We start from the raw sequence: 15,548 nt of genomic DNA on the forward strand, positions 1-15,548 counted from the left end.
TGAGTTGCTGTGGCTCTGGCATAGGCTTGGCAGCTACAGCTCCGATTGGACCCCTAGCCTGGGAACCTCCATATGCCGCGGGAACGGCCCTAGAAAAGGCAACCCCCCCCCAAAAAAAAGAAAGAAATCTATTTGAATTTAGATCACCAAGTGTCCTGGTCACCAAGTGATCTGGTGCGCTCAGCAGGAAATGAAGCCGTGAGCAGTAACCAGGAGCCCCAGGCACAGCCAAGTGGAGCCTAACGTCATCTGGTCATTCAGACTGCACTTCGATGCCTTAGATCTTTATAGATTTTTTGGGGGGGAAGTATCAAGTGGTTAATCTGTGTTTTATTTTCTCTGTATAGAAGTAAAATGTTTCCCTATTGTTTACCAGATCCACATTCAATTATATGCATGAATTTAAGGTCATAAAGCTGCTTTTGATGAGTCCTATCCATTGAGCAGATGGTCCGAGAGATGTTCCAGTGTTCTGATCTGTAAAACGAAGTTCTGTCCTCAGCCCGACGGTCCTGGATCTGTCTGGGGCTAAGCAGATTGAGAGCCTTTCAGAATAATGAAGAAACTGATGATTGTAGCAGCTCAGTAAAGAGGTTGCCCTCTGGGTGGGAAAGCTGGTCTAGGACCAGCAGGATATCGTTAACAAAAGTCAGACCTGCAACAGATAGAGTATCTGAAATTTGGGTAATTATCTGAAGTGTGGACATTAGCTTCGTAGCGTTACCCAAAGTGAAAGATTTCCAGGCAGAAATGGAGTTTCCTGGTGAATGTCAAAGGAGGCATGGTCTGGAACAAACTTGAGCGGATCTAACAAGGCTCACCCTCCATCCTGTTTTTCAATAATACATTTTTGCCAGATCACGCACGGATGGGTGTGAATTCAAGTCACTGCTGAATAAGTCTTCTGTAGTTGTCTTTCAACAGAAGGAAGAAGAAAAAGTCTCTGTAAGAGAAAGAACCAGGTCACAAAAGCCCTTACATCTAAACTGTTAAAAAATGATTGGTATAGATGTGGAGTCTTTTAAAGACTTCAACTCTAAACTGGTACTATTTCTTAAATGTTTGTCTTTGATTGATTGCAAGGGATTCAAAGGGAGGTGATAGTCTCCTTGGAATAGAATCTATATTTAGGGCCCTCAAGAAAATTTAAACCCATCTTTAAAAACAGGAATAAGTGAAGTAGTTTGGGGGTTTTTTCTTTCCTGCCCTGTGGCATATGGAGTTTTGGGACCGGGGATCAGATCTGAGCTGCAGTTGTGACCTAAGCCGTAGCTGTGGCAACATGGGATCCTTCACCCACTGTGCAGGGCTGGGGATCGAACCTGCATCCCAGCGCTCCCAAAATGCTGCTGGTCCCATTGTGGGAACTCTCCAGTTTTTAATATAAGCCAAACTTGTGATTCTTAAGTTTCCTTCAGAAACTTTTAAAATGCTTAAATGAATTTAAAGACATAGTTCAAGCTGCCTTGGTCATTTGTCTGCTGTTTTGTACGTTGGCATGTTCTTTTTAAATAAATTCATAGGGCTGAGCTGTGGTTTGATTTCTACCACCCTAATTGACCGATATTAATAATTAGAGACTTATTATTAATGGTGGTACCAGGTACTGGCATCCTGTTTTGGAAAGCTAAATTTTTTTTTTTTAAATCTGAGATTGGAATTCCTGTTGTAGCTCAGTGGTAACAAACCTGACTAGTATCCATGAGGATGCAGGTTTGATCCCTGGCCCTGCTCAGTTCGGCTAAGGATCTAAGGTGTACATCACAGACTTGGCTCAGATCAGCCAGGCTATGGCTGGTGGCATAGGCCCCACAGCTGCAGTTCCAATTTGGCCCCTAACCTGGGAACTTCCATGTGCAGCAGGTGCAGTCCTAAAAAGCCAGGTAAATAAATAAAAATCTTGGATTGTTTCTTCCAGGAGTACTTACACTGAGAGTTAAAAAGCAGTGCATGGTTTCAAGACAGAAAACAGCTTAAATTCTAAGCTGGGAAAAATAAAGAAAAATTGAAAGTATCCTTAAATTGTAATCCTGAACTCAATGTCCTCCCAGTAGAAATCTGCAGTATACACAGCCTTTAGTTGTCTTTGCACTGAAAGGATGGCAGCAGACGGATTCGATGCCCTCACGCTAGGACCTGGTGATGTTTTACCGAGGTCCAGTGACAGGCACCTACAACTTGGCAGGCACCCTGTGTTCATTCTATTTGCATAACCTCATTCAAACATCACACAAGAAGGGCTGATTGTAGTAATCCAGGATATCCTTTTTAGATGTGTAACATGATATTTGATGTATATTTTGTAAAACTACCAGTTGAACCCTCTTGATCTCGCCAACTCTTTTCTTTCCACCCGTGCACATCACTCTCTGTACTTTTTTGAGCTGGTTTTTGTGCAGAACTCAACCTAAGGCATTTTCCCCTCACTCCACCAGCCTTCAGTTTCTGCCGTTGCCTCTGATGGGAACAGTTGGAGAAGTTTCTCAGTTCCTGGAACCCAATCAGTGCTCTGGCGCAGGATGAGGTGCTTCCAGCTGTTATTCCTTGCTTCAGCTGTCACCTTGATTTCCCAGTAAAGGCAGTGTAAGAATGAGGAAAGGAAGGATCATAGGAGGGCAGATATTGAGTGTGTAACTTCTTCCCAAATGCAAATGGAGGCCCTGAAATGACCTCAGTGGCTGGGTCTGGAAGTGGGCGAGCAGACCCTAAGGCTGTCATCTTGTGTAAAGGTTGTTTTCTGTTCCCACTTGCTGGTGGCCAGAGGCACACTGTCACACCAGAAAGCCTGCACTGCCTCCCCCCCCCCCCCCAAATTAGCAACATAGTGATGCAGCCTGTAGAAAGAAATGAGATGAAGCTCAGGACAGGCCCAGGCTCCTCCCACCAGCTGCTCTCCACGGTGTGGGGTGGCCTGGGTGCCTGAGCCTGGCGCTGGCCCTGCACCTGGTGCAGGGGGTGGGCTGACTTTGGCCCCCTGTTTCCCCTTCTTCCTCTCACCTCTTCCTTTCCTTCCTTCAGACCCTGTGTGGATTCTGTGTGATCAGTACAGACCCTTCCCACTCTGACTTTGACGCTGAAAGCACCATTAGGTGGGGGGTGTCATCCATCAGTTTTCACTTTGTGATGGACATCTGTGGGCTAAAAACTTCTTTGAGAATCACTTCTTTATTTAAAAAGAAAAACAACTATTCTTCAGTTAGAGGATAGCAGGCATGAGAACACTACGGCCCCTGAGATTTGGGTATACTTTTCTCATCCCTTAATTGTTTCTCTGAAACACACACACACACTCACTCTTCCCCTAAAAGCTTTTCCTCCAGCCCTCCACTACAATTTCCTCTGTTATTCTCAGTGGCATCTTTGTATGCTGGCATCCCCAAGCAGGAGCTGTCTCATTTATCTTTGCATCTGTTCTTGTCATCAGCAGAGTGCTGTGGCCTGCCATCTAGGAGATGCTTCAGAGCAGTCTGGCACTAAATGATGGTTTGGTTTTGTTTGCATTTTTAGGGCCAGACTTTCAGCTCATGGAAGTTTCCAGGCTAGGGGTCAAATCAGAGCTACAGTTGCAGGCCTATGCCACAGCAACTCCAGATCCGAGCTGCACCTGCGACCTATACCATAGTTCACAGCAACGCTAGATCCTTAACCCACTGATCTAGGCCAGGGATTCAACCCACATCCTCATGGATACAAAGGAAAAGGACTTTGAGCTTCTAGGGCCACAAATTTTGGGAGGGCAGATAATATGGGGAATATTGGAGGATAAGAGTGAAGTTTGTGATATAATTTGCTCTGGTACCACTTGTGGGCTGATCAGGGTATAGAGTGGCTCTGGAAATTAACTTCTGCCCTTCCTGATAGAGAAGGGCTGAAGTACAGCTTTACAAATCTATGCCCTGCTTTTAGGCAAATGGGTGGAAAAGCAGAGAGCTTTTGTTTTTATTTTTTGGCCACACCTGCAGCATGCGGAAGTTCCCAAGGCAGGGCTCCAACCCAAGCCACAGCAGTGACAAGGCTGAATCTTCAACCACTAGGCCGCCAGGGAACTCCCAAAGAGCTCTTCTTGTATCTGCTTCTTCTCAATTGCCTTCAGCTCAAAATAATCCTTAGGCCAAAGTGGCATGTTTGGGGGAGGCATGCTCTGCCATCCTTCAGCACCTTGCACATGATTGCACACAGCAGGTGCTTAATACTTATTGAATTGAACTAAGATGAGAGCAGGGTGTTCCCTTGTGGCACGGCAGGATAAGGATCCAGGGTTTTCATTGCTATCATGCTGTGGCTTGAGTTGCTGCTGTGGTGTGGGTTCGATCCCTGGCTGATACCTTTCACATGCTGCAGGCGTGGCCAGAAAAAAAATGGAAGCCAAACCAACTTCCCCTTTTCTAACTGGAGTCTGCCTAAATAATTTTTTTTTTTTTTTTTTGGTCTTTTTGCCATTTCTTGGGCCGCTCCTGCGGCATATGGTGGTTCCCAGGCTAGGGGTCTAATCAGAGCTGTAGCCGCTGGCCTATGCCAGAGCCACAGCAACGCCAGATCTGAGCCCCGTCTGCAACTTACACCACAGCTCACGGCAACACTGAATCCCCAAGTCACTGAGCAAAGCCAGGGATCGAACCCCGCAACCTCATGGTTCCTAGTCGGATTCGTTAACCACTGAGCCACGACGGGAACTCCATGCCTAAATAATTTACCCTCTGTGACAGACTAAATAGATGGAAGGCTTTGTCAGCTTCAGGCAGAGCCCAGAGAAAAGATGCTGGCTGACCCAGGAGGCCCCAGCTCCAGCTGACTACTTCTGCTTTGTCCGCAGGGGTCCCTTCATCATCCTTTTGGGATGTTGGGGAGATATAGTCAAATAAAGGATGTAAAAATGCTTTGAGAAAAGTTTAAAGCACTACTCAGATACAGGTGTTATTACTTCCTGTACAAGCTCTGAGAGCAAAAATGTGTAATGAACATTTAGTGAGGGCTGGCTAGTAGTGTTAATGCTGTTTACTCCCCAAATAAACTTTAATACTCATGTGATGCTTTCTCACAGGTATGAATTAGGAGCTGCTCTGTTTATTGGATGGGCAGGAGCCTCACTCTGCATAATTGGTGGTGTCATATTTTGCTTTTCAATATCTGACAACAACAAAAAACCCAGGTATGAACAAGAGACAGAAATGACCTGTTAAAAAAGACAATACTATTCTAAATTGTTACATATGGGACAAGTTATAGGTAGGTCAGATAATTCTTAGAAACCTCAAAAACCCAGAACTGGCACTTTGCGGTGCAGCAGAAACTAACACAACTTGGTAAGTCAGCTACATAAGATGTTTTAAAAACCCAGACTTGGGAAAGGTTAGGATTATATAATAAATATAAAATTAAATAGAGTAAATGCTATAATGAATAGAATATAGATAATTATAGTTAATTTTTTTTTTAAAGAGGTTGTTGTTGTTAACATTCCAAAGCTATTGCTTTAAGTTAAAATCTGGGTCTAACTATGGAGGCATATTCTTCACTTTGGCCTCCTGATTTTCATATAGGCAGAAATTGCAGATAAATGGCATCACTGTCTCCTAAGTTCCAGGAAGATGAGTTTTAAATAATACTTTTGAAGGAGAAAAACTGAACAAGAAAAGAGGCCATGCATTTCCTCTGCAGAGTCCCTTGGTCACAGCAACTATTCAGAAATGACACTGAACTATTTCTTGGGGCGAGAGAGGGGAGGGAAGAAAGCTGAAAGTAATCAGAGAAAAACAAACTCCGCTACGACAGAAATAGAGGGAAGACAGTTTCTTCCCGTATTTGTTTGCCCTGCACGAAAAGACAATCCTCCAAACTGTGTCTTGCCTTTCAGAATGGGATACACATACAATGGGGCCACATCTGTCATGTCTTCTCGGACAAAGTATCACGGAGGAGGAGGAGGAGATCTGAAAACCACAAACCCTTCCAAACAGTTTGACAAAAATGCTTACGTCTAAGAAGAGCACTGCCGCAAGCTGTGTCTTGAGCTTGTTAGAAACGTGAACTGTTCACAGAATGATCCCCTCAAGGCCCTCCTGTAATTAACACTCGAAAAAACTATTTTTCAAATGCGAATGTGAAGAATTTGTTGATTGCATGGATGTAAATGTTCTTACATAGTTACATACTAATCACTTTCTGTTGTGGCTTTCTATAACAAATAAACAAGCTATTTACAGGATTTGTATATATTTTATACATCCGCAGAACCTGTAATGTACGCAGTACCAACGATTACAGACGTTGTCATCATAGAGCCTTCTTAAGCTTTCAGACTTTGCATTCTTTGTTCCCATGTTTATGTTTCTTTTCCTTCGTGTATTAAACAGAAGGTGTATAAGGAGTGGTGTCTTGTAAGCAATGTGGGGGTGACCTAAAACTATTCCTCAAGAGATGTTTGGGGGTGAATGGACACTTACTCATTGTGTAGAGCTGACTTCTAGTTTCTTAGAGCTGTCACTGCTGTATTTCTCAACAGCTGCTCCAGGCAGGGCTGAGGGGGCCTAGATGCTGTTGCCCCATTACCTGGCACATCCGCCTTCAATAACTGCCCAGGGCTCTCTGATGCAGAAAGCAGATCCTGGGGTGGGGCATCAGCAAGGACCGAGCCAGAGATGCTAGTCGTGACTGACCTTGAGGCCCGCAGAAGAAGGCCTGGAGCCACGTGGGACCTGCCTCCCTCAGAAACAATGGGCCAAGTCCTGGCATGTCGCTCGGGTCACGTATGTGGAACTAACTGGTAATGGCAAGACATCGCATCTTTCAAGGCATGTAAGTTGCTCCAGTGCTCTCTGACCAGAGACAGTGTTTTATTTCCAGACCCCATCAGTCCTTTTACCTGATGCCCATCAGGGTTAGTAGTTATCTCGGTAGGTGTGTGCCCAGCGCTTTTCTAAACCCTCCACCTGCTCTCACTCGCTCCATCCTCACAGCAGCCTCTGAAGTAAGGACTGCGGGAAGCTGAACTGGCAGAGGCGGAAAGGAAACCAGAGTTGAAGTAACTTGACACAGCAAGGGACAGACCCAGGACTTTGAACTGAGGCAGTCTAGGGTGAAATAGACAGTTTGAAGTTTTGGATAAGAACTGGCATTTGTGTCATCTGTGAGTCAGACACTTTCCAATACCAATCACAGCATGAGTGACTGTAACATTTTCCTGAAGCGTGAAAGACTTAAAGAGGAAAATGGCATTGTTTGCAAATGCTCGATGAAAGAAAAGGAACATGTTTATTACCTGTACATATATACGTGTATATTTTCTTTTGCTTTTTAGGGCTGCACCTGCAGCATATGGAAGTTCCCAGGCTAGGGGTCAGACCTGCAACTGCCGGCCTACACCACAGGATCCTTAACCCACTGAGCGAGGCCACGGATCAAACCTGCATCCTCATGGACACAGGTCAGGCTCATAACTTGCTGAGCCAAGACAGGAAATCCCTGTATGTTTTCTTCCCAGACCATGACAATACTTGAATACCTTCTAGGGATATAAGTGAATTGAAAACCAGGGAGGGAGATTAGGTGCTAGAGGCCGGTATACAGGGGTGGGCAGGGTTTTGTGTGTGTTTAAAATTATGTACGTACAACTCTGTTTTTCACATCTTTAAGATGAAGATTATAATAACTACATCTCAAAGTTTTTCTAGTTAAGTGAACTAATAATGCATCTTAAAAAGTTAAGTAGCTCCACAGATCTCTGGAATGAGTGAGTGACTGCAGGGACCTAGGTGTCTTCTTAGGTGGTGGTGTAGGCAACTCATCTTTGTTTTCCTACAGTGAAGATTTAATTCAATGTTTACTACAGATTTTAGAAACATGATCAAGTGGGTACATCTGCATAACATGGCCTTTGTGGGAAGTTTTTGTTTTTTCGGGTTTTGTTGTGTGTGTGTCTTTTTGCCCTTTCTTGGGCTGCTTCCCGCGGCATGTGGAGGTTCCCTGGCTAGGGGTCGAATCAGAGCTGTTGCTGCCGGCCTACGCCAGAGCCACAGCAATGCAGGATCCGAGCCGTGTCTGCAGCTCACAGCAATGCCGGATCCTTAACTCACTGAGCAAGGCCAGGGATTGAACCCACAACCTCATGGTTCCTAGTCGGATTCGTTAACCACTGAGCCACGATGGGAACTCCTGTGGGAAGTTTTTAAAAGACAGTGGAACGCAAGTAAAAAGGACCTATGGGGCAGAAACAGATAAAAAATTGTTTTTAGTTCAGTGTTACATGGCATAGCTACCAGGGCAAGCTTAAATCCTCTAATGAGGTCGGTCTAACTCGGAAATCTAATAACTCAGCCACAGTCACAAGGATGTCATGGAGGGCTTTACTTGAAAGGTTGACAAAATGAAGAAAGATCCAAAACCCAACAAACCATTTAGTTTAAATGTTACTTTTTTTTCCTCTTTTTTAACAGAGTATAATAGTACCACAAAATATTAAAAAATGCAAAAAAACCAGTTTATATGAACTTTTTGACTGTTGACAATGTCACTGTTAAGAATAGAACTAAATTGGTTTTGAGGTATTTTATAATACCGTTGAGCATGTTTAAAAAATTGGAAAAAAAAAAAACTACAGACAACATATGAATTCAGTATTGACTCAATGTGTTCTAGTCATAGTCTCATAAATTGACATTTAAAATAGCTACATATTATTCATAAAATATCCAAGGTAAAGATTATGCTGCAGAAATAGTATTTAAAGTTCTAAAGTAACTATTTAACAAGAAACAACATGCATAGAATGGCTCAAAACTGCATATGGAAAAGGTACTTCTGGAAAATGTACCATGTTAACATGGGCCTAGCTATATATTTATAACTCTAAACTTACTTCTATATGAAAATTAAGCAATCAACTCTTTAAGATTTCACAGATGCCACTAATATAATTTTAAGGATACTAACAGAATTTTATAAAATGCTTCCAATGTGACAATGTCCTCAAGAAACACTGAAAAAAAAAAAGTTTTAATTCAAACCAAAACCAGCTATAAGTTTAAAAAAAAAAATTCACTTAAAAATTAGTTGAAAAAAATACACTTAAACACTAGAGTACCGTTCTGAAGAAAAAAATTTTTATGACTTCAGCGACACGTTATTTTTAAGCAGCAGCAGTCTCAAACACCTTTATATGCTTCAAAATACTGTTGACAATTTGTTTTTCAAAATTGTATTAGGTGCCATTAAAGAGACTCTTGTTCTTCGCGAGCCAGCTTCCTTGTTATTGTGGGAAATACTGCCGGGCAGGAGCATTTGCGTTGCACAGGCCGGGAACGGAAACAGTGCGAGACTGGAATACTGCTGGCATCTAGCAGGACCTTCTGAGGCCCAGGGGGACAGTTATACGTCTGAAGAGTCACTCCAATCAGTCACAGTTACTAAGCTGCTTTTCACGGTGCTGGATTCATCCTGAAGTCCTGCGGAGGGAGGGAGACGGGGCGGGGGGGGGCAGTGATTAAATAAGCACATGGTCTAGTCTGTAAAAATCGACAACCTCATACTGTAATTTGTCCCTTGGTATCTGAGGCTCCACCCCCAGCTCCCACAAGCTGTGCAGGTGGCTGCTGACAATCCAACCACGGGACAGCCAGGTCTCTAGGGGAGCCTCACGGGGCCTTTGCAAGGAAGCTTCTGCTCGGCCTCTCCCTCCCTGCATTCAGCTCAGGGCCTGGAGGCTGACAGTGGTAAAAGATGATAAAATTAACAAGACGAGGAGGAATTTTTTTCTAGGGTAGATGAGCTTAAGCTTATGAAGTTAATTCCTAAGTGCCTTGAGCCACTGAAATAGTACAGGGCAGAGGATTCCACCGAGTATGACTCTAGAAATGTTTTCTTTGAGAGGCATGGGGTCATGGCATTGGGAAAGAGGAAGGCAACGTCCTCGGGGTATCCTCTTGGCCCTGTGTCCTTACAGAGTCACCGTAATGTAAACACGTCTCTTGCTTTTTCAATGATTAGACACAGCACAGAAAACTTCAGATGGTGACAGAGCAGAAGGTCAAAGTTATGACTGACATGGTGGAGAGAGGAGGCCAAGGGAAGGGCAGAGGCAGCAATGGCTCATCCCCTGTAGTGGGGGAGGAGGGCAGGAGATCCCTGCAAATGGAAAGGGCAAGTGTAGAGGTGTGGATGTATTCACTGAAAGCTACAGATAGGGGAACAAAAGTACTGAAGATGGGGCATGAGCGGTGCAGGCAGTGGGAAAAGAGCCAGATCCTCCTCTGTCTTAGCAGGACATCAACAGTTCACGTCTAAAGTCAACTGATTTAGATACAGGGGCTGAGCTCCTTACTCAGAGGCACAGCTCATGGGACACACCGAGGCAGAATGGCTGGGAGAAGGCATTGCAGGTGGGGGAGGTGGCAGGGACAGTTACTCTGCTTTAAACAAATACAAATGACATTTTCTGATCTAAAAAATTAAGTGAGTTGAGAGGTAAGTTATCTGGGTGGATGAGCACAACTGCAGTGAAAGGGTTGCACTGTCATTCATCCCACTGGCTATAATGCTACAAGAGAAATCTTCCTTGGAAGAAAAAGAAAAAATATTTAATATGTAAACAGATGGAAACAGGAAAACAGGCAGGAAAAAATGGCTTCGTTTAGACATATGATCAGAAATTCAAATTTCTACGAGGCAACTGCATGAAGAGAAGATTTCTATGGGCTTTTTTTTTTTTAAAAAAAATGCTAAATTTAAAGACAAAAGATTAGACCTAAAATTTAAATTTAAATTAGTAAATATAAGTTGTTCATATTCTGTCCTTATAAAGCATCAAGATCTTGGTTATGCCAACAGAATATTTTTGCCTGAAAATATATTAGCATTAACTTAATTAGATATTTATAAAAGCTTTTGTTAGACACCAAAGCAGCAAACCTCCTTTTGGCCCTTTCAGGTTAGTTGCACCCCAGGCACTTGGCACTTGAGCATAATTTGACTCATTCTTCATAGGCAGAGGATCCTTCTGTTCTCTCCCAATTTTCATCCCCAAAGATTTTTCTTCCTCTAAGGATGATATGTCCCAGTCATCGTCTTCCACATCTACACACTGGAAAAAAACAAAAAACAAAAAAACACATGGAGAATAATGAGTGATTTCTAAAGAAACAGTGCATGTTACAACCCCTCAATCACTTTGTTGGTCAGACTGGGCCACTGGCATTAAGTGATTACGTTGGGAGTCTCAGAGAATCCCCCATCTGGTCATTTGGTCACCTCTGGAGGGCAGTAAAACAGATTTGGAAATCCGTGCTTTGAAAGCAGAGGGAACCACCTCTTTTTTGTTTCTTGCTGTGGAAAGGTATGTTTCCTACTCAGCAATCATGAACTTAGAAAGTTTCAGAAACACTAAGTTGTAGAACTCAAGTCAGGATGCTCTCCAAGGCGAAGCCAAGGCTGGCTCTGGGGCTCTTGCTCCTGAAAGTAAGACATGACTGCAGGAGACATCACACGAAGGTCCTCAGGAAATGCCCCTGATGCCAAGGAGCGCGTGTGCCTATGGCGCCCCTTCCAGGAAAGACACCTCTGCTCTCGCTTGACTGACGTGACTTCTTGTCATCTTTGGCTTGTTTGACACGAACGACACTAATTTATGAAACTAGTTTGGTAAAATGCTCTGGATTTCAGATGCGCAGGGTAAGAATTACATCTAATTCAAGTGAAAAACTAAGAAAAAAACAACTACTATTGGCCGACCCGGTCAACACCTAAGAGCCTGGATCTCCATCTACAGATGCACTTCCGGTGCCTGATGCGGAACCGGAAGCGCCTGCAGCGTCAGGGCCACTCCTCGCTTGCGGAGAAGAGCTTCGCTCTGCGCTTGGCTCGGGTCACAGACTCCGGGTCCCAAGTGGGGGTGCACCCTGGAAAGTCCCTTCTTTACTTCCAGGTCATGCCACTGGTGGCAGAAAGGTTCCCGGACACAGATCTGAAGCCCCCTGGATTCCCGTCAGTCCCAAGTTTCTGTGAACAAGCTACCTAATGTAAGCATCAGATAATACATACGACAGAATGTTTAAAATCTGTAAAGCTTGATAACCATATGCATTATTGTAAACCTTGATAAGCATTATTATTACCAATTATCTTTCTGATATCTTTGTTCTCTATGGGAGGGAAAGAAACACAGTACTAAAAATAAGATAAAAATCTCAACCTCTACTATACCAAATAACTCTATTTGTCTTGTATTTCACTACAAAAGTACAATTATTAAGATATATTCATTAAAAGATGAACTTATATACGTTTAGCAAGTAAAAGTGACTTCACCTTTACATCTTCGTTTAGTTCTTTCTTGATGAATGCCTCAGCAACATGAATCCCACCGACTGGCTTGTTCACATTTCTATGATTTGAAACCGTCTTTTCAACTTTTCCGGTTAATATTTTAATGGAGGTTTCTATAGGGCCGACAGAAAAAAGGTAAAGTTTAAAAAAAAAAATTTATCTTCAGTTCCAAAATAACTTTACAAGCAACTCTGAGCTTTGCACATAATTCCTTTTAAAAAATCGTAACCCTCTCGACTAGAACAAAGTTTTAATTTTAAGTCAAAGATGGATGATCTCATTCAAGTACGTGATGAGAAACTTTAATTTCAGTGAAGCAGCCTGCATGAATGGGATAGTGGTATTTTCAAAAAAAAATTATGTTTAAATGTTATATTTTACATAAGTATATAAATACATGGTATATATAAATTATATAAATACAATCTATATACAATTATATAAAATAAAATTTTTTTAAAAATCAACTATACCTGATATGTTTAAATATATAATTTTTAATTGCATTAAACAGAATTTATTTAAAAAATGACCCTTCAGGAGTTCCCGTTGTGGCTCAGTGGTAACGAACCTGACTAGTATCCATGAGGATGCAGGTTCAATCCCTGGCCTCACTGTGGCTGTGGTATATGTCACAGATGTAGCTTGGATCTGATGTTGCTATGGTATAGGCTGGCAACTGCATCTCTGATTTGACTCCTAACCCTGGAACCTCTATATGCCACAGGTATGGCTCCAAAAAGCACCCTTCTGGCTCACTTCTCAGCAAATTATCAGAGTTATAGACTTGGACTTTTAGGGTTGCCAAATCTCCAAAGGGCAACACAGTGTATTAGAAAAGCAGTTATAATGACCCAGTGGTAGGAACTGAATTGTGTCCCAAGTGCATATGGTGGAGTCCTTACCCCCAGTACTCAGAATGGGACCTTATTTGGAGAAAGAACCTTTAAAGAGGTACTCAAGTTAAGGTGAGGTCCCTAGGGTAGACCCTGATCCAACATGACTGGTGTCCTTATAAAAACAGGAAATTTGGGCACAGATGCACGCACAGAGAAAGTCAATGTGACAGGTTCAAAGAGAGCCATCTATCTAGAAGCTAGGGACAGAGGCACAGAGCAGATCCTGTCCTCACAGCCCTCGGAAAGAACCAGCCTTGCCACCTGGATTGTGTCCTTCCAGCTCCTGTGAGACAGTTTCTGTTGTTTAAGCCACTTGGTGTGGTACTTCCTGACAGCAGCCCTTGCATTTGTCACTAGTACACCCAGGCTTCCCCAACCCCTTCCTCTTCTTCCACTTGAACATCAACTACTTGCTAATAAATAGGCACAATCCATATCCCTTGGGCAGCAGCTTTTAGCCCCAACCTGTCACAGCCCCAACCTGTTCCCAGGCCTTGATGCCCCTAGCTGAGAACCACTGTCGTCAACAAAATTTCCAGAAGGATTTTCAATGATAAAAGCTTACCTGTGGGCTTGGGAGAAATATCAGAATCCTCGATTTCACTTCCCTCGGTCCAGTCGGTGTCACTTTTGGTGGTACTCCTTCCTAAGCTGCTCCTGTTGCTTTTAGAGGACAGCACCTGAAGTAAGTCTGGGGAGGCGTGTGCCCGGATGAGGTCGTCATCGTCCAGGTCTTCCTCCGAACTAAAGGGAGGCGTCCTAAACAAATCAAAACCCAAACGGGGGTCACTGTTGCCATACGCTGCAGGATTTACAGACGATACACCCTGTAAAGTGGTGGAAACTTTCCCAGGGAGCGTAACCAAGGCCTGTGTGGCCACAGAACAAGACGGCGGCCAGGCCCACGCCCGGGACTTGCACAAAAGGCCCAAGAGTCATCTCAAATCCTGACCGCCCAACCACAAGGCATATTTTACCAAAATGGACTGAAGTTATGACATGACTCCTCTAAACCCAAACTTGTATATTCTTTATATGGGTTTCTACACACCAAAGAAAAACTTTCTCAGTGGAAAAAAAAAAATAAATAAAGCCTTCTCAGTCTACAATAAAACTATGCCATCTTTTAAAATAGTGTCATTAATTATAGCTTACCTTTACAATGCACACTCCTAAGTCCTTGTACATAAACACACCACCTCATTTGTATTATCACATGAATTATCACCCATTTTAAAGTGAAACAGAAATTGATGGTATTCCTTCATTTAAAAAATATTCATTGTGGAGCTCCAGCTGTGGTGCAATAGGATTGGTGGTGTATTGGGGATGCTGGACCGTGGGTTTGATCCCCAGCCTGGCACAGTGGGTTAAAGATCCAGCACTGCCACTGGTGCGGCTTAGGTCATAACTGCAGCTTGGATCTGATCCCTGGCCTGAGAACTCCTTATGTCGTGGGGCAGCCAAAAGAATAAAAAAATAAAAAATATTCATTGAGCACCTAAATTCCAAACAATGTTCAGTTACACTACAGCCCATGAAATAAGGCTCTTTCCATGAGGTTATGTACATGAAAAGTGCTTTAGAAGAATGTATTATTATTATTTATATTGTCTCCACTATATTATATTTCTACTACCTCTGCTATATATACCCAATGCCTTAATGAGAGAAAGCATCAATCGCAGAATAAATCAATGATGATGAAGTTCAATTGTTATAAAATTAGTTTTACTCATAATTAATAACAATAATATACCTACAATTTACTGAGTACCCACAAGGGCCAAGCACTGAGGCCAAGCCCTTTTCACACATTCTCAATTCATGTGTAGAATTATCCTGTGAAAAAGGCAGCATCATCCCCTATTACAGGTAGGAAAACTGAGGCTTAAAGCAGGTAAGCACCTGAATCAGCGGCACACAGTTAAGGAATGACTGAGCAAGGATTCTTAGTATCCTGCGAGAGCCTAAGAGAAGAAGGTCTAGGGCCATTATTGACTTCCCCAAAGAGCTGGAGCACTAAAATTTCAGGTGGCTGCACTGTTATGGATCCAGCCAGTAAAAAAGCAACATTACACATTTATTGTGCTTATGGAAAATTACTGGGCACTAGGCGGGGGTGGGATGGGTAATGGAAATGACTTAGATGTGGTCCCACTTGCTAATGGAGGCCACAAGGGATGAGTGCTGTTGGCTTAGGTAATATCTGATAAAGAAACAAAGCTGCCACAAAGGAATCACAAATTAAATATGATGTCTAATAATTATGGCTCTAGTTTACCACAGTGAATATACACATTCATGATGAAAGGACTGGTCAGTGAAAATAAT

General features: G+C 43.0%; 2 protein-coding genes across 6 annotated transcripts in view; one reads left to right on the plus strand and one right to left on the minus strand.

The window, feature by feature from the left end:
- The window catches only part of CLDN10 (claudin 10), a 120,407-nt gene extending 111,178 nt beyond the window's left edge, over window positions 1–9,229 (plus strand). For 2 of the 5 annotated variants that reach the window (XM_021065095.2, XM_084981031.1), the window contains exons 4-5: window positions 5,042–5,149; window positions 5,855–9,229. In XM_021065095.2, the coding sequence (XP_020920754.1) occupies window positions 5,042–5,149; window positions 5,855–5,981 (235 nt within the window). In that variant the 3' untranslated portion in view covers window positions 5,982–9,229. 5 annotated transcript variants of the gene reach the window in all.
- Window positions 8,327–15,548, minus strand: part of DZIP1 (DAZ interacting zinc finger protein 1) — a 54,232-nt gene continuing 47,010 nt past the window's right edge. Inside the window, 4 exon segments of the mRNA XM_084982149.1 lie at window positions 8,327–9,440; window positions 10,903–11,074; window positions 12,298–12,428; window positions 13,780–13,973. Coding sequence (XP_084838275.1) covers window positions 9,364–9,440; window positions 10,903–11,074; window positions 12,298–12,428; window positions 13,780–13,973 — 574 coding nt within the window. The 3' untranslated portion in view covers window positions 8,327–9,363.

This window comes from Sus scrofa, chromosome 11 (genome assembly GCF_054392235.1).
Source record: "Sus scrofa isolate SSC_HxYL_T2T_F1_AM1 chromosome 11, Sscrofa_HxYL_maternal_Yorkshire_Landrace_v2.0, whole genome shotgun sequence".
Taxonomy (NCBI): domain Eukaryota; kingdom Metazoa; phylum Chordata; class Mammalia; order Artiodactyla; family Suidae; genus Sus; species Sus scrofa.